The sequence below is a fragment of the Rattus norvegicus genome, chromosome X, assembly GCF_036323735.1.
Source record: "Rattus norvegicus strain BN/NHsdMcwi chromosome X, GRCr8, whole genome shotgun sequence".
Classification (NCBI taxonomy): domain Eukaryota; kingdom Metazoa; phylum Chordata; class Mammalia; order Rodentia; family Muridae; genus Rattus; species Rattus norvegicus.
In genome coordinates, this window is record NC_086039.1 from 79,690,650 (window position 1) to 79,711,009 (window position 20,360).

Genomic DNA, 20,360 nt, shown 5'->3' on the forward strand with positions numbered 1-20,360 from the left:
AAGAAGTCAAAATATCACTATTTGCAGATGATATGATAGTATATTTAAGTGATCCCAAAAGTTTCACCAGAGAACTACAAAAGCTGATAAACAACTTCAGCAAAGTGGCTGGGTATAAAATTAACTCAAATAAATCAGTAGCCTTCCTCTACACAAAAGACAAACAAGCCGAGAAAGAAATTAGGGAAACGACACCCTTCATAATAGACCCAAATAATATAAAGTACCGCGGTGTGACTTTAACCAAGCAAGTAAAAGATTTGTACAATAAGAACTTCAAGACACTGAAGAAAGAAATTGAAGAAGACCTCAGAAGATGGAAAGATCTCCCATGCTCATGGATTGGCAGGATTAATATAGTAAAAATGGCCATTTTACCAAAAGCGATCTACAGATTCAATGCAATCCCCATCAAAATACCAATCCAATTCTTCAAAGAGTTAGACAGAACAATTTGCAAATTCATCTGGAATAACAAAAAACCCAGGATAGCTAAAGCTATCCTCAACAATAAAAGGACTTCAGGGGGAATCACTATCCCTGAACTCAAGCAGTATTACAGAGCAATAGTGATAAGAACTGCATGGTATTGGTACAGAGACAGACAGATAGTCCAATGGAATAGAATTGAAGACCCAGAAATGAACCCACACACCTATGGTCACTTGATTTTTGACAAAGGAGCCAAAACCATCCAATGGAAAAAACATAGCATTTTCAGCAAATGGTGCTGGTTCAACTTGAGGTCAACATGTAGAAGAATGCAGATCGCTCCATGCTTATCACCCTGTACAAAGCTTAAGTCCAAGTGGATCAAGGACCTCCACATCAAACCAGACACACTCAAACTAATAGAACAAAAACTAGGGAAGCATCTGGAACACATGCACACTGGAAAAAATTTCCTGAACAAAACACCAATGGCTTATGCTCTAAGATCAAGAATCGACAAATGAATCTCATAAGACTGCAAAGCTTCTGTAAGGCAAAGGACACTGTGGTTAGGACAAAACGGCAACCAACAGATTGGGAAAAGATCTTTACCATCCTACAACAGATAGAGGCCTTATATCCAAAATATACAAAGAACTCAAGAAGGTAGCCCGCAGGGAAACAAATAACCCTATTAAAAAATGGGGTTCAGAGCTAAACAAAGAATTCACAGCTGAGGAATGCCGAATGGCTGAGAAACACCTAAAGAAATGTTCAACATCTTTAGTCATAAGGGAAATGCAAATCAAAACATCCCTGAGATTTCACCTCACACCAGTGAGAATGGCTAAGATCAAAACTCAGGTGACAGCAGATGCTGGCGAGGATGTGGAGACAGAGGAACACTCCTCCATTGTTGGGGGGATTGCAGACTGGTAAAACCATTCTGGAAATCAGTCTGGAGGTTCCTCAGAAAATTGGACATTGAACTGCCTGAGGATCCAGCTATACCTCTCTTGGGCATATACCCAAAAGATGCGCCAACATATAAAAAAGACACGTGCTCCACTATGTTCATCGCAGCGTTATTTATAATAGCCAGAAGCTGGAAAGAACCCAGATGCCCTTCAACAGAGGAATGGATACAGAAAATGTGGTACATCTACACAATGGAATATTACTCAGCTATCAAAAACAACGAGTTTATGAAATTCGTAGGCAAATGGTTGGAACTGGAAAATATCATCCTGAGTGAGCTAACCCAATCACAGAAAGACATACATGGTATGCACTCATTGATAAGTGGGTATTAGCCCAAATGCTTGAATTACCCTAGATGCCTAGAACAAATGAAACTCAAGACGGATGATCAAAATGTGAATGCTTCACTCCTTCTTTAAAAGGGGGAACAAGAATACCCTTGGCAGGGAAGAGAGAGGCAAAGATTAAAACAGAGACTAAAGGAACACCCATTCAAAGCCTGCCCCACATGTGGTCCATACATATACAGCCACCCAATTAGACAAGATGGATGAAGCAAAGAAGTGCAGACCGACAGGAGCCGGATGTAGATCTCTCCTGAGAGACACAGCCAGAATACAGCAAATACAGAGGAGAATGCCAGCAGCAAACCACTGAACTGAGAATAGGACCCCCATTGAAGGAATCAGAGAAAGAACTGGAAGAGCTTGAAGGGGCTCGAAACCCCATATGTACAACAATGCCAAGCAACCAGCGCTTCCAGGGACTAAGCCACTACCTAAAGACTATACATGGACTGACCCTGGACTCTGACCTCATAGGTAGCAATGAATATCCTAGTAAGAGCACCAGTGGAAGGGGAAGCCCTGGGTCCTGCTAAGGCTGAATCCCCAGTGAACTAGACTGTTCGGGTGAGGGTGGCAATGGGGAGGGTGGGGAGGGTAACACCCATAAGGAAGGGGAGGGGTGTGGGGGATGTTTGCCCGGAAACCGGGAAAGGGAATAACACTCGAAATGTATATAAGAAATACTCTAGTTAATAATAATAATAAAAAAAGACTAGCCAACCAATAAAATCAGTCTAAATGTCTACCACCTGATGAATAATAAATAAAATTTTTGGGGAGGGAAATCCTGAGAACTCACAAATCACAAAGAAAATATTGATGAAAAGCAGTTGCTGGGGGTCATTTTCTTCAGCGTTGTAGTCCCTAGTAAGTACTACATGCTCCAGTAAATAACTTACACATGTTCAAGTAAGTAAACTAATTAAAATTAGTGAGTCAAAAGAAAAGACATCTAAGTAGAAAGGATCAACTTTACAAAAAGAGGCTAGGAGGGGATACAAGAAAATGTAATGGAAATTAATATGATCAAAATATATTATGCACATACATGTCTTTTAGGGCTGCTATTGCTATGAAGAGACTCCACGACCATTGCAACTTTCATATAGAAAAACATTTAATTCTGGATGGTTTACAGATTCAGAGGTTTAGTCCATTACCATCATGTTGGGAAGCATGGCCGTAAGAATACAGACATGGTGCTGGAGAAGGGTTCAAAACTTCTACATTTGAATCTGAAGGCAGTAAGAGGAGAGAGTGACACTGGTTCTGATGTAGACTTCTGAAATCTCAAAGCCCACAAAAATGCTAATCAAAACAACAGTGAGACAATGCCTTGACATGCTTCTTCAAATAAGATTATACCTTCTCCAACAAGGCCATGCCTCCTAATAGGATCATTCCCTACCAGCCTATGGGGAGCATGTTTATTCAATCATATGCCACTCCTATTGAATAGATATCTCCTTTTTTACATATATTAAAGCATTGTTTATAATATTCAAGGAATGAGATCAACTTAAGTGTTAATAAGAAAAACTAATAGTATTTCTGTGTGATTTTGTCCACACATAACAAAAGTAACATTCACCTTTTCATCATTAATGTTTAACTCTTTTTATTGGTTACTTTATTTATTTACATTTCAAATGTTATTCCCTCTTCTCAGTTTCCCCTGTAGAAACCACCTATCCCATCACCTCTTCCCCTGCTTCTATGAGGGTGCTCCTCCAAAGAAGGAAGACCAAAGTGTGGAAGCTTCAGTTTTACTTAGAAAGGGAAAAAAACTAATCATGGGAGAGTATTCAACTCCTAAAACTGGATGAATTTTTATTTGCAACTACATAAATTAATATAAGAGATATTGTGCTAATTGAAATGAACTAAGAATAAACAGTAAATGCTAATGATATTATTTGTAAGGAGAATCTATAAAGTTAATTATAAAAGTATATTGTAGAAGAATATCCATCATTTTTTAGGGGTGAGTTTGAGTGGTCAATTATATATTGACCAAAGAGTACATGTTTAAGCTAGGCAGAATGAATAAATTTTAAAATCTATGGTACCATAAAATATATGTTGTTAATAATAATGTGATTCGGACACCGCCGGAACCTGAAAGAAACAGACAGAATAAACAGTTCTCTGCACCCAAATCCCGTGGGAGGGAGAGCTAAACCTTCAGAGAGGCAGACAAGCCTGGGAAACCAGAAGAGACTGCTCCCTGCACACACATCTCGGACGCCAGAGGAAAAAGCCAAAGACCATCTGGAACCCTGGTGCACTGAAGCTCGCGGAAGGGGCGGCACAGGTCTTCCTGGTTGCTGCCACTGCAGAGAGCCCCTGAGCAGCACCCCACGAGCGAACCTGAGCCTCGGGACCACAGGTAAGAGCAAATTTTCTGCTGCAAGAAAGCTGCCTGGTGAACTCAAGACACAGGCCCACAGGAACAGCTGAAGACCTGTAGAGAGGAAAAACTACATGCCCGAAAGCAGAACACACTGTCCCCATAACTGACTGAAAGAGAGGAAAACAGGTCTACAGCACTCCTGACACACAGGCTTATAGGACAGTCTAGCCACTGTCAGAAATAGCAGAACAAAGTAACACTAGAGATAATCTGATGGCGAGAGGCAAGCGCAGGAACCCAAGCAACAGAAACCAAGACTACATGCCATCATCGGAGCCCAATTCACCCACCAAAACAAACATGAAATATCCAAACACACCAGAAAAGCAAGATCTAGTTTCAAAATCATATTTGATCATGATGCTGGAGGACTTCAAGAAAGACATGAACACACTTAGGGAAACACAGGAAAACATTAATAAACAAGTAGAAGCCTACAGAGAGGAATCGCAAAAATCCCTGAAAGAATTCCAGGAAAACACAATCAAACAGTTGAAGGAATTAAAAATGGAAATAGAAGCAATCAAGAAAGAACACATGGAAACAACCCTGGATATAGAAAACCAAAAGAAGAGACAAGGAGCTGTAGATACAAGCTTCACCAACAGAATACAAGAGATGGAAGAGAGAATCTCAGGAGCAGAAGATTCCATAGAAATCATTGACTCAACTGTCAAAGATAATGTAAAGCGGAAAAAGCTACTGGTCCAAAATATACAGGAAATCCAGGACTCAATGAGAAGATCAAACCTAAGGATAATAGGTATGGAAGAGAGTGAAGACTCCCAGCTCAAAGGACCAGTAAATATCTTCAACAAAATCATAGAAGAAAACTTCCCTGACCTAAAAAAAGAGATACCCATAGACATACAAGAAGCCTACAGAACTCCAAATAGATTGGACCAGAAAAGAAACACCTCCCATCACATAATTGTCAAAACACCAAACGCACAAAATAAAGAAAGAATATTAAAAGCAGTAAGGGAAAAAGGTCAAGTAACATATAAAGGGAGACCTATCAGAATCACACCAGACTTCTCGCCGGAAACTATGAAGGCCAGAAGATCCTGGACTGATGTCATACAGACCCTAAGAGAACACAAATGCCAGCCCAGGTTACTGTATCCAGCAAAACTCTCAATTAACATTGATGGAGAAACCAAGATATTCCATGACAAAACCAAATTTACACAATATCTTTCTACAAATCCAGCACTACAAAGGATAATAAATGGTAAAGCCCAACATAAGGAGGCAAGCTATACCCTAGAAGAAGCAAGAAACTAATCGTCTTGGCAACAAAACAAAGAGAATGAAAGCACACAAACATAACCTCACATCCAAATATGAATATAAAGGGAAACAATAATCACTATTCCTTAATATCTCTCAATATCAATGGCCTCAACTCCCCAATAAAAAGACATAGATTAACAAACTGGATACGCAACGAGAACCCTGCATTCTGCTGCCTACAGGAAACACACCTCAGAGACAAAGACAGACACTACCTCAGAGTGAAAGGCTGGAAAACAACTTTCCAAGCAAATGGTCAGAAGAAGCAAGCTGGAATAGCCATTCTAATATCAAATAAAATCAATTTCCAACTAAAAGTCATCAAAAAAGATAAGGAAGGACACTTCATATTCATCAAAGGAAAAATCCACCAAGATGAACTCTCAATCCTAAATATCTATGCCCCAAATACAAGGGCACCTACATACGTAAAAGAAACCTTACTAAAGCTCAAAACACACATTGCACCTCACACAATAATAGTGGGAGATTTCAACACCCCACTCTCATCAATGGACAGATCATGGAAACAGAAATTAAACAGAGACATAGACAGACTAAGAGAAGTCATGAGCATAATGGACTTAACGAATATTTATAGAACATTCTATCCTAAAGCAAAAGGATATACCTTCTTCTCAGCTCCTCATGGTACTTTCTCCAAAATTGACCATATAATTGGTCAAAAAACGGGCCTCAACAGGTACAGAAAGATAGAAATAATCCCATGCGTGCTATCGGACCACCACGGCCTAAAACTGGTCTTCAATAACAATAAGGGAAGAATGCCCACATATACGTGGAAATTGAACAATGCTCTACTCAATGATAACCTGGTCAAGGAAGAAATAAAGAAAGAAATTAAAAACTTTTTAGAATTTAATGAAAATGAAGATACAACATACTCAAACTTATGGGACACAATGAAAGCTGTGCTAAGAGGAAAACTCATAGCGCTGAGTGCCTGCAGAAAGAAACAGGAAAGAGAATATGTCAGCAGCTTGACAGCACACCTAAAAGCTCTAGAACAAAAAGAGGCAAATACACCCAGGAGGAGTAGAAGGCAGGAAATAAACAAACTCAGAGCTGAAATCAACCAAGTAGAAACAAAAAGGACCATAGAAAGAATCAACAGAACCAAAAGTTGGTTCTTTGAGAAAATCAACAAGATAGATAAACCCTTAGCCAGACTAACAAGAGGACACAGAGAGTGCGTCCAAATTAACAAAATCAGAAATAAAAAGGGAGACATAACTACAGATTCAGAGGAAATTCAAAAAATCATCAGATCTTACTATAAAAACCTATATTCAACAAAACTTGAAAATCTGCAGGAAATGGACAATTTCCTAGACAGATACCAGGTATCGAAGTTAAATCAGGAACAGATAAACCAGTTAAACAACCCCATAACTCCTAAGGAAATAGAAGCAGTCATTAAAGGTCTCCCAACTAAAAAGAGCCCAGGTCCAGACAGGTTTAGTGCATAATTCTATCAAACCTTCATAGAAGACCTCATACCAATATTATCCAAACTATTCCACAAAATTGAAACAGATGGAGCACTACCGAATTCCTTCTATGAAGCCACAATTACTCTTATACCTAAACCACACAAAGACACAACAAAGAAAGAGAACTTCAGACCAATTTCCCTTATGAATATCGACGCAAAAATACTCAATAAAATTCTGGCAAACCGAATTCAAGAGCACATCAAAACAATCATCCACCATGATCAAGTAGGCTTCATCCCAGGCATGCAGGGATGGTTTAATATACGGAAAACCATCAACGTGATCCATTATATAAACAAACTGAAAGAACAGAACCACATGATCATTTCATTAGATGCTGAGAAAGCATTTGACAAAATTCAACACCCCTTCATGATAAAAGTCCTGGAAAGAATAGGAATTCAAGGCCCATACCTAAACATAGTAAAAGCCATATAGAGCAAACCAGTTGCTAACATTAAACTAAATGGAGAGAAACTTGAAGCAATCCCACTAAAATCAGGGACTAGACAAGGCTGCCCACTCTCTCCCTACTTATTCAATATAGTTCTTGAAGTTCTAGCCAGAGCAATCAGACAACAAAAGGAGATCAAAGGGATACAGATCGGAAAAGAAGAGGTCAAAATATCACTATTTGCAGATGACATGATAGTATATTTAAGTGATCCCAAAAGTTCCACCAGAGAACTACTAAAGCTGATAAACAACTTCAGCAAAGTGGCTGGGTATAAAATTAACTCAAATAAATCAGTTGCCTTCCTCTATACAAAAGAGAAACAAGCCGAGAAAGAAATTAGGGAAACGACACCCTTCATAATAGACCCAAATAATATAAAGTACCTCGGTGTGACTTTAACCAAGCAAGTAAAAGATCTGTACAATAAGAACTTCAAGACACTGAAGAAAAAAATTGAAGAAGACCTCAGAAAATGGAAAGATCTCCCATGCTCATGGATTGGCAGGATTAATATAGTAAAAATGGCCATTTTACCAAAAGCAATCTACAGATTCAATGCAATCCCCATCAAAATACCAATCCAATTTTTCAAAGAGTTAGACAGAACAATTTGCAAATTCATCTGGAATAACAAAAAACCCAGGATAGCTAAAGCTATCCTCAACAATAAAAGGACTTCAGGGGGAATCACTATCCCTGAACTCAAGCAGTATTACAGAGCAATAGTGATCAAAACTGCATGGTATTGGTACAGAGACAGACAGATAGACCAATGGAATAGAATTGAAGACCCAGAAATGAACCCACACACCTATGGTCACTTGATTTTTGACAAAGGAGCCAAAACCATCCAATGGAAAAAACATAGCATTTTCAGCAAATGGTGCTGGTTCAACTGGAGGGCAACATGTAGAAGAATGCAGATCGATCCATGCTTATCACCCTGTACAAAGCTTAAGTCCAAGTGGATCAAGGACCTCCACATCAAACCAGACACACTCAAACTAATAGAAGAAAAACTAGGGAAGCATCTGGAACACATGGGCACTGGAAAAAATTTCCTGAACAAAACACCAATGGCTTATGCTCTAAGATCAAGAATCGACAAATGGGATCTCATAAAACTGCAAAGCTTCTGTAAGGCAAAGGACACTGTGGTTAGGACAAATCGGCAACCAACAGATTGGTAAAAGATCTTTACCAATCCTACAACAAATAGAGGCCTTATATCCAAAATATACAAAGAACTCAAGAAGTTTGACCGCAGGGAAACAAATAACCCTATTAAGAAATGGGGTTCAGAGCTAAACAAAGAATTCACAGCTGAGGAATGCCGAATGGCTGAGAAACACCTAAAGAAATGTTCAACATCTTTAGTCATAAGGGAAATGCAAATCAAAACAACCCTGAGATTTCACCTAACACCAGTGCGATTGGCTAAGTTCAAAAACTCAGGTGACAGCAGATGCTGGCGAGGATGTGGAGAAAGAGGAACACTCCTCCATTGTTGGTGGGATTGCAGACTGGTAAAACCATTCTGGAAATCAGTCTGGAGGTTCCTCAGAAAATTGGACATTGAACTGCCTGAGGATCCAGCTATACCTCTCTTGGGCATATACCCAAAAGATGCCTCAACATATAAAAGAGACACGTGCTCCACTATGTTCATCGCAGCCTTATTTATAATAGCCAGAAACTGGAAAGAACCCAGATGCCCTTCAACAGAGGAATGGATACAGAAAATGTGGTACATCTACACAATGGAATATTACTCAGCTATCAAAAACAACGAGTTTATGAAATTCGTAGGCAAATGGTTGGAACTGGAAAATATCATCCTGAGTGAGCTAACCCAATCACAGAAAGACATACATGGTATGCACTCATTGATAAGTGGGTATTAGCCCAAATGCTTGAATTACCCTAGATCCCTAGTACAAACGAAACTCAAGACAGATGATCAAAATGTGAAGGCTTCACTCCTTCTTTAAATGAGGAAAAAGAATACCCTTGGCAGGGAAGGGAGAGGCAAAGATTAAAACAGAGACTGAAGGAACACCCATTCAGAGCCTGCCCCACATGTGGCCCATACATATACAGCCACCCAATTAGACAAGATGGATGAAGCAAAGAAGTGCAGACCGACAGGAGCCGGATGTAGATCGCTCCTGAGAGACACAGCCAGAATACAGCAAATACAGAGGCGAATGCCAGCAGCAAACTACTGAACTGAGAATAGGTCCTCTATTGAAGGAATCAGAGAAAGAACTGGAAGAGCTTGAAGGGGCTCGAGACCCCAAAAGTACAACAATGCCAAGCAACCAGAGCTTCCAGGGACTAAGCCACTACCTAAAGACTATACATGGACTGACCCTGGACTCTGACCCCATAGGTAGCAATGAATATCCTAGTAAGAGCACCAGTGGAAGGGGAAGCCCTGGGTCCTGCTAAGACTGAACCCCCAGTGAACTAGTCTATGGGGGGAGGGCGGCAATGGGGGGAGGGTTGGGAGGGGAACACCCATAAGGAAGGGGAGGGGGGAGGGGGATGTTTGCCCGGAAACCGGGAAAGGGAATAACACTGGAAATGTATATAAGAAATACTCAAGTTAATAAAAAAAAAATTTACTTCTAAAAAAAAAAAAACAAAAAAACAAAAAAAAAAAAGAAAGAAAAGCAGTGGTGAATGTGTCTGTCTAGTGGATATCTTGTTTGATCCAGTGAGTTAATCAAATAATAAGGTGTAATCAAATCAAAAAAAATAATAATGTGTTTCAAAATTGAGTGGTGTCAGTGGAATAAAATTTAAATGTCCTCTACAAAAGTGTAAGAAAGTGGGTATATATATATACATATATATATATGTATATATGTATATATATATAATTTATCCTAATATACATCCTGGAAACATCATACCCTATCCAATAAGTATACATAATTAATATTTGTCAATTAAAAATAAATTTTAAATTAAGATGAATTCATAAAATGTATTTGTACTGATCATATATTAAAATCTTAATGGAAACATCATGGATTAGCTACAATGTTATTTTATAGAAAATAAAAATGATAATATATTTTAAAGCTTTATATCTTAGTAGGTATATTAGTCTTAGTATTTTGCTAAGATCACAAAAGTGAAAATTCAGAGTAAAGAAAAACTGATTATACTATAATGCTCAGTTAAAAAAAACAACTTTTGCATCTTTTCTCTACAACTAGCTAACTGATGACAGAGATACTTGGTGCAGGGAAGCAATGATCCATTAATTTTATGGTAAGCATTAAGTTAAATTCCTTGTATTCATATATGAGTTATACTATAGAATATAACAATACAATTACTGAAGAAATCATTTCTAAGAATCATTTCTAAGAAAGACTTACTGCCCATCAAGTTTTGTATACTAAACAACATCACTTCGTTTATTTTAATAGTCCAGGTATAGTTCTCAAGTGAATACTTTATCTACCAGTGAAAGATTCATAGAAAAAAACTAAACCCAACACCAGGCAGAGAAGTGAAAATATCTATAGAATATAAATGTGAAGGTAAGCAAACATTTATAACATTTGTACTGACACTCAAAAAGAAACTAGCAATAAAAGTTCAGTATAAGGGTATATCCTTTTTTTTTCTTGTCTCAAGTTTATTTGTAAAATCAGTATAGAATACTGGTCATCTGCAAATAGTGTGTAGGTAGGTGTGTCACAGCAGTCCATCTGTCTTCACACTGGCAGGAGTCTTTTCTATGGGGCCTTCACAGGGGCCTGGGAACCCTTGGGAGCCTTAGCTGGAGCTTTGGCCTCTGCCTTGGTTTGAACCTTGGGCTTTGGTTGGCAGAGCCTACAACTCTTGGCCATGTAGCTTTGAATCCTCTTCCCAAGCTTGGGGTGAGCAATGAAAGCCAGACGGCTGAGTTTGCAGCTGGAGCCCTTTGGCATCTTGGGCTTAACATCATGAGGCTTCAAGAGGGCCTTGATGGCCTCTGCTCGTGCACTCACTGCCTTGGCATTGTTGGCCTGCATCTTCTTCAGGCCTTTCTTGTTGTGCTTCTTGGCAAAGCGCATGTTCCTCAGAAACTTGGGGTCGACCCCCTTAAGAGATTTGTATCTTTGTGACCGGGGTTTCTTGATGCCATTTCTGTGCCATTTGCAGGACTGGTTGTGTGTGGTGTGGTTCTTGGACTTGGCCATATCTGCACAGTAAGCTGCAGCTCCCGCAGTGCCTGGGACCGGAAGAGAAACAGGGTGTATCCTTTGTCAGGCATTCCACACTAATTTTCCTGCTCTGTCTGGAAAGTTCTTTCTCTTTCATACTGATTGATCACATATAGGCTTACCCATCAGTTATTGACCTTCAGAGCATTCATAACACCCTGTGTACTGTATGCCACTGTACTCTCTTCATGGAGAGTCACTTCATATTGCATAGAAATCTTGGATATCTTGACCCTGAATGGGTAAATAGCTAAGTGAATGGGAAAGAGAGTAGCATTTTCACTTTTTGGTATAAGCAGTCACATTTCTTTTGCAATTGGAATTGAAAATTAATATAGTGTGATTGGTATAGCATCTTCATTATCTACAAAAATAGTATCATAATTGCATGCTATTTTTAAAACATCATGCCACTGATCGTCATGCCACACAATATTTTATCACCCTTCCCTGTGACAGGGAAACAACTTTTTTTAAAGTTTTGTATATTTATTTATTCATACATTTGGAGGATTGCTAATGCACGTCAGAGAACAATATACCAAATTTTGTCTTTTCCTACCTTGGGAAGATTTGGAGATAAAAATAATGCATAAAAGGTTACTGTCTTAATTAGGGTTATTATTGCTGTGGTGAAGCACCATGACCAAAGCAACTGGGGGATGATAGGGTTTATTTGGCTTACATTTCCACATCACTATTTATGATTAAGGAAACTAAGATAGAAACCCAAACAGGGCAGGAACCTGGAAGGAGGAGCTGTTGCAGAAGTCGTGGAGAAGTATGATTTCCTGGCTTCTCATGAATTTTTCAGCCTGCCTCCTTATAGAACTCAGGATCCTATTGCTAGGATTCTTTCCTGGGTCTTTCCATAGATTTCTATGGAGTTTACCTTGTAGTACTAGTGTTCTACCTCATCCTAAAATACACCTCAATTCTAGTCATTATTCCCACTATTTTCTCCTCCACCATTTGATGACTTCTGTTCCCAATCCAATCTGCCCCAGTCCATCAACAAAATCTATTCTGTTTATGTTTTCTATGGAGATTTTTGCATAGCCACCAAGACCCCCTTGTACGTAGCCTCTCTGGGTCTGTGTACTGTAAAATGATTGTATTTTACTTTATAGCTAGTATCCACTTATCACAGAGTCTTAACTTGCCATCTTGGAAGAAAGGATCAGAAGAATTAAAGGTATTAGGGACAGCACAAAAACATAGCTCATACAGTCAACTGAATAGGACTCATGGGGGATCACAGAGATTAGGGAGTCAGTGGGGATATGATCTAGTTCCTATGCATGTAAGCAGCATGGTATTCTTCTAAAACTCTTAAGAGTGGGAGCAGAGGATGCCCACGTCTATTAGGTTGCCTCCTCTAGCCTTGATGTGATGGTATGTGCCTGGTCTTACTAAACCTTTTTATGCCATGTATTGATGTCCCTGGGAGGCCTGGTGTTTTCTGAAGTGCAGAAGAGAGGTGGATCTGTGGAAGAGGGGAAGTTTGAAGGGAGAGGCTGAGGGAAAGGGGGGGATGAAGAAATTCCAACAAGGATGTAGTATATGAGAGAAGAATTTTTTTAAAGTATACTAAAGAAAAAGGACTCAAGACTACCATTCTAGGGATGATATTACCCACAGTGAGCTAGGTCATCCTCTATTAATCACTAATTAAGAAAATACCTTAAGCTGATGCTCATGTAGGAATTTTCTCAAATGATGTTTCCTCATTTCAAATAATTCTAACTTTGGTCAAATTGACATAAAACAAGTCAGCACAATAGCCATAGGTAATGAAAGATGATGGAATATGAATTAGCTGATGAATTCAAAAGAAATAAAAGCTGTGAAACTATAGTGTAGGCTAAGTAGTCACATAGTGCAATAATATTATCAAAACTTGAATAGGTAATATTACTGTGTATACTATACACCATTGAATTAATGATTTTAAAGCCTTTTTTTCTTTTTGCTGAAAGTATTCCTAATATATAAATATGAAAACAGATGATCAAAAAACTTTAGAAACATTCCCTACCTTATAAGTCTAGCACTTGGTAAATAAAGATTTGAAATGTGAAAAATAACCCAGAAGTTCCAGTTTTTGTTTTTGTCTATTATAACAGAGAATAATAGAGAAAAGAAAGTAACATTCATATATTAAAAAAATAATGAGAGGTGATGGAAGCATATGGGCCTGATGTCAGATGATAAAAATACTTGGTACCAAACAAATATCTGAGCATTTTGGCAAAAAACCTACAAAGAAAGAATATTATGCAGAAAGAGCAAGTAAAGTACAACATAGCATTCCTTACAAAAGATATGCCCTTTGCTTATTGGCTGCAGTAGTATTGTTGATTTCTTGTTAAGGACCTGCCAGTAAAAGTATCAGAACTGGCTTCCAGTCTCCAACTGTGCCTCAGAGCTAAGGCTGTCTCACCCCACTGCTTACCCAAATCTTGCATGGAGAGAGATCTGGTCTCTCAGAGAGCTGTCACTCCTATGATCACAGGCGAGACTACCACTTTTGCTCCAATAACTGGCCAAAGCGGGAGCCTCCATGAGTGCACAAGGGACAGAACCATGAAACAGCAAGACACAGAATCCCACTGGTATGCATTCAGTGCCCCAGAGCTAACCCTATGACACATCTCTCCACACCCAAATCCAACCCAGAAAGAACTGGTCTCCCAAGAGTGCTGACACACTTAAGATCACAGCTCTCTGCACCCCATTACCACCAGGAGACAGCAGGTCTCCAAGGAATGCCAACACACCTAAGATCACAGGCTCACAGGTCCACAAGAGGTACAAACTCCAGTCAGAGACAGCAAGACCAACTAACACCAGAGATAAGCAGATGGCAAGAGGCAAGCACAAGAACCTAAGCAACATAAAAAGAGGCTACTTATAATGACCAGGATCCAGTTCTCCCATCATAGCAAGTGCTGAATGACCCCAAACACCAGAAAAGCAAAATTTGGATTTAAAAATCACACCTAATAATGAAGATAGAGGAATTTAAGAAAGACATGAATAACTCCCTTAAAGAAATATAGAGCACAGGTAAAAAGGTAGAAGCCCTTAAAGATGAAATACAAAAATACATTAAACAATTATAGGAAAACACAAGAAAACAGGTAAAGGAATTGAACAAAACCATCCAGGATCTGAAAATGGAAATAAAAACAATAAAGAAATCACAAAGGGAGATAGCACTGGAGATATAAAACCTAGAAAAGAGATCAAGAGTCATAGATGCAAGCATCACCAAGAGAATACAAGAAATAGAAGAGGGAATCTAAGGTACATAGGAACATTGGTACAACAGTCAAAGAAAATGCAAAAGTCTCCTAACCCATAACATTTAGGAAATCCAGGTCATAATAAGATCAAACCTAAGGATGATAGGTATAGAAGAGATAGAAGACTTCCAACTTAAAAAGCCAGTAATATCATCAACAAAATTATAGAAGAAAACTTTTTTAACCTAAATAGAAAAGATGCCCATAAGCATACAAGAAGCCTACAGAACTCAAAATAGATTGGACCAGAAAAGAAATTCCTCTCACCACATAATAGTCAAAACACCAAATGCATAAAAGAAAGAAAGAATATTAAAAGCAGTAAGGCAGGGAGGGAGAGCTAAACCTTCAGAGAGGCAGACAAGCCTGGGAAACCAGAAGAGACTGCTCCCTGCACACACATCTCGGACGCCAGAGGAAAAAGCCAAAGACCATCTGGAACCCTGGTGCACTGAAGCTCCCAGAAGGGGCAGCACAGGTCTTCCTGGTTGCTGCCGCTGCAGAGAGCCCGTGGGCAGCACCCCACGAGCGAACTTGAGCCTCGAGACCACAGGTAAGACCAAATTTTCTGCTGCAAGAAAGCTGCCTGGTGAACTCAAGACACAGGCCCACAGGAACAGCTGAAGACCTGTAGAGAGGAAAAACTACACGCCCGAAAGCAGAACACTCTGTCCCCATAACTGACTGAAAGAGAGGAAAACAGGTCTACAGCACTCCTGACACACAGGCTTATAGGACAGTCTAGCCACTGTCAGAAATAGCAGAACAAAGTAACACTAGAGATAATCTGATGGCGAGAGGCAAGCACAGGAACCCAAGCAACAGAAACCAAGACTACATGCCATCATCGGAGCCCAATTCTCCCACCAAAACAAACATGGAATATCCAAACACACCAGAAAAGCAAGATCTAGTTTCAAAATCATATTTGATCATGATGCTGGAGGACTTCAAGAAAGACATGAACACACTTAGGGAAACACAGGAAAACATTAATAAACAAGTAGAAGCCTACAGAGAGGAATCGCAAAAATCCCTGAAAGAATTCCAGGAAAACACAATCAAACAGTTGAAGGAATTAAAAATGGAAATAGAAGCAATCAAGAAAGAACACATGGAAACAACCCTGGATATAGAAAACCAAAAGAAGAGACAAGGAGCTGTAGATACAAGCTTCACCAACAGAATACAAGAGATGGAAGAGAGAATCTCAGGAGCAGAAGATTCCATAGAAATCATTGACTCAACTGTCAAAGATAATGTAAAGCGGAAAAAGCTACTGGTCCAAAATATACAGGAAATCCAGGACTCAATGAGAAGATCAAACCTAAGGATAATAGGTATAGAAGAGAGTAAAGACTCCCAGCTCAAAGGACCAGTAAATATCTTCAACAAAATCATAGAAGAAAACTTCCCTGACCTAAAAAAAGAGATACCCATAGACATACAAGAAGCCTACAGAACTCCAAATAGATTGGACCAGAAAAGAAACACCTCCCGTCACATAATTGTCAAAACACCAAACGCACAAAATAAAGAAAGAATATTAAAAGCAGTAAGGGAAAAAGGTCAAGTAACACATAAAGGGAGACCTATCAGAATCACACCAGACTTCTCGCCAGAAACTATGAAGGCCAGAAGATCCTGGACTGATGTCATACAGACCCTAAGAGAACACAAATGCCAGCCCAGGTTAGTGTATCCTGCAAAACTCTCAATTAACATTGATGGAGAAACCAAGATATTCCATGACAAAACCAAATTTACACAATATCTTTCTACAAATCCAGCACTACAAAGGATAATAAATGGTAAAGCCCAACATAAGGAGGCAAGCTATACCCTAGAAGAAGCAAGAAACTAATCGTCTTGGCAACAAAACAAAGAGAATGAAAGCACACAAACATAACCTCACATCCAAATATGAAAATAACAGGAAGCAATAATCACTATTCCTTAATATCTCTCAACATCAATGGCCTCAACTCCCCAATAAAAAGACATAGATTAACAAACTGGATACGCAACGAGGACCCTGCATTCTGCTGCCTACAGGAAACACACCTCAGAGACAAAGACAGACACTACCTCAGAGTGAAAGACTGGAAAACAATTTCCAAGCAAATGGTCGGAAGAAGCAAGCTGGAGTAGCCATTCTAATATCAAATAAAATCAATTTCCAACTAAAAGTCATCAAAAAAGATAAGGAAGGACACTTCATATTCATCAAAGGAAAAATCCACCAAGATGAACTCTCAATCCTAAATATCTATGCCCCAAATACAAGGGCACCTACATACGTAAAAGAAACCTTACTAAAGCTCAAAACACACATTGCACCTCACACAATAATAGTGGGAGATTTCAACACCCCACTCTCATCAATGGACAGATCATGGAAACAGAAATTAAACAGTGATGTCGACAGACTAAGAGAAGTCATGAGCCAAATGGACTTAACGGATATTTATAGAACATTCTATCCTAAAGCAAAAGGATATACCTTCTTCTCAGCTCCTCATGGTACTTTCTCCAAAATTGACCATATAATTGGTCAAAAAACGGGCCTCAACAGGTACAGAAAGATAGAAATAATCCCATGCGTGCTATCGGACCACCACGGCCTAAAACTGGTCTTCAATAACAATAAGGGAAGAATGCCCACATATACATGGAAATTGAACAATGCTCTACTCAATGATAACCTGGTCAAGGAAGAAATAAAGAAAGAAATTAAAAACTTTTTAGAATTTAATGAAAATGAAGATACAACCTACTCAAACTTATGGGACACAATGAAAGCTGTGCTAAGAGGAAAACTCATAGCGCTGAGTGCCTGCAGAAAGAAACAGGAAAGAGCATATGTCAGCAGCTTGACAGCACACCTAAAAGCTCTAGAACAAAAAGAGGTAAATACACCCAGGAGGAGTAGAAGGCAGGAAATAATCAAACTCAGAGCTGAAATCAACCAAGTAGAAACAAAAAGGACCATAGAAAGAGTCAACAGAACCAAAAGTTGGTTCTTTGAGAAAATCAACAAGATAGATAAACCCTTAGCCAGACTAACGAGAGGACACAGAGAGTGCGTCCAAATTAACAAAATCAGAAGTGAAAAGGGAGACATAACTACAGATTCAGAGGAAATTCAAAAAATCATCAGATCTTACTATAAAAACCTATATTCAACAAAATTTGAAAATCTTCAGGAAATGGACAATTTCCTAGACAGATACCAGGTATCGAAGTTAAATCAGGAACAGATAAACCAGTTAAACAACCCCATAACTCCTAAGGAAATAGAAGCAGTCATTAAAGGTCTCCCAACCAAAAAGAGCCCAGGTCCAGAGGGGTTTAGTGCAGAATTCTATCAAACCTTCGTAGAAGACCTAATACCAATATTATCCAAACTATTCCACAAAATTGAAACAGATGGAGCCCTACCGAATTCCTTCTACGAAGCCACAATTACTCTTATACCTAAACCACACAAAGACACAACAAAGAAAGAGAACTTCAGACCAATTTCCCTTGTGAATATCGACGCAAAAATACTCAATAAAATTCTGGCAAACCGAATTCAAGAGCACATCAAAACAATCATCCACCATGATCAAGTAGGCTTCATCCCAGGCATGCAGGGATGGTTTAATATATGGAAAACCATCAACGTGATCCATTATATAAACAAACTGAAAGAACAGAACCACATGATCATTTCATTAGATGCTGAGAAAGCATTTGACAAAATTCAACACCCCTTCATGATAAAAGTCCTGGAAAGAATAGGAATTCAAGGCCCATACCTAAATATAGTAAAAGCCATATACAGCAAACCAGTTGCTAACATTAAACTAAATGGAGAGAAACTTGAAGCAATCCCACTAAAATCAGGGACTAGAGAAGGCTGCCCACTCTCCCTACTTATTCAATATAGTTCTTGAAGTTCTAGCCAGAGCAATCAGACAACAAAAGGAGATCAAAGGGATACAGATCGGAAAAGAAGAGGTCAAAATATCACTATTTGCAGATGACATGATAGTATATTTAAGTGATCCCAAAAGTTCCACCAGAGAACTACTAAAGCTGATAAACCACTTCAGCAAAGTGGCTGGGTATAAAATTAACTCAAATAAATCAGTTGCCTTCCTCTATACAAAAGAGAAACAAGCCGAGAAAAAAATTAGGGAAACGACACCCTTCATAACAGACCCAAATAATATAAAGTACCTCGGTGTGACTTTAACCAAGCAAGTAAAAGATCTGTACAATAAGAACTTCAAGACACTGAAGAAAGAAATTGAAGAAGACCTCAGAAGATGGAAAGATCTCCCATGCTCATGGATTGGCAGGATTAATATAGTAAAAATGGCCATTTTACCAAAAGCAATCTACAGATTCAATGCAATCCCCATCAAAATACCAATCCAATTTTTCAAAGAGTTAGACAGAACAATTTGCAAATTCATCTGGAATAACAAAAAACCCAGGATAGCTAAAGCTATCCTCAACAATAAAAGGACTTCAGGGGGAATCACTATCCCTGAACTCAAGCAGTATTACAGAGCAATAGTGATAAAAACTGCATGGTATTGGTACAGAGACAGACAGATAGACGAATGGAATAGAATTGAAGACCCAGAAATGAACCCACACACCTATGGTCACTTGATTTTTGACAAAGGAGCCAAAACCATCCAATGGAAAAAAGATAGCATTTTCAGCAAATGGTGCTGGTTCAACTGGAGGGCAACATGTAGAAGAATGCAGATCGATCCATGCTTATCACCCTGTACAAAGCTTAAGTCCAAGTGGATCAAGGACCTCCACATCAAACCAGACACACTCAAACTAATAGAAGAAAAACTAGGGAAGCATCTGGAACACATGGGCACTGGAAAAAATTTCCTGAACAAAACACCAATGGCTTATGCTCTAAGATCAAGAATCGACAAATGGGATCTCATAAAACTGCAAAGCTTCTGTAAGGCAAAGGACACTGTGGTTAGGACAAATCGGCAACCAACAGATTGGGAAAAGATCTTTACCAATCCTACAACAGATAGCGGCCTTATATCCAAAATATACAAAGAACTCAAGAAGTTTGACCGCAGGGAAACAAATAACCCTATTAAAAAATGGGGTTCAGAGCTAAACAAACAATTCACAGCTGAGGAATGCCGAATGGCTGAGAAACACCTAAAGAAATGTTCAACATCTTTAGTCATAAGGGAAATGCAAATCAAAACATCCCTGAGATTTCACCTCACACCATTGCGATTGGCTAAGATCAAAAACTCAGGTGACAGCAGATGCTGGCGAGGATGTGGAGAAAGAGGAACACTCCTCCATTGTTGGTGGGATTGCAGACTGGTAAAACCATTCT

The 20,360-nt window shown here is 39.0% G+C and overlaps 1 protein-coding gene across 1 annotated transcript; it reads right to left on the reverse strand.

Moving 5' to 3' along the window:
* Positions 1-11,143: 11,143 nt before the first annotated feature.
* LOC134484088 (large ribosomal subunit protein eL29-like) lies at positions 11,144-11,952 on the reverse strand. The gene has a single exon (XM_063280453.1). The coding sequence runs from the start codon at positions 11,643-11,645 to the stop codon at positions 11,199-11,201; it is 447 nt and encodes a 148-aa protein (XP_063136523.1). The 5' UTR covers positions 11,646-11,952; the 3' UTR covers positions 11,144-11,198.
* Between the last annotated feature and the right edge of the window lie 8,408 nt (positions 11,953-20,360).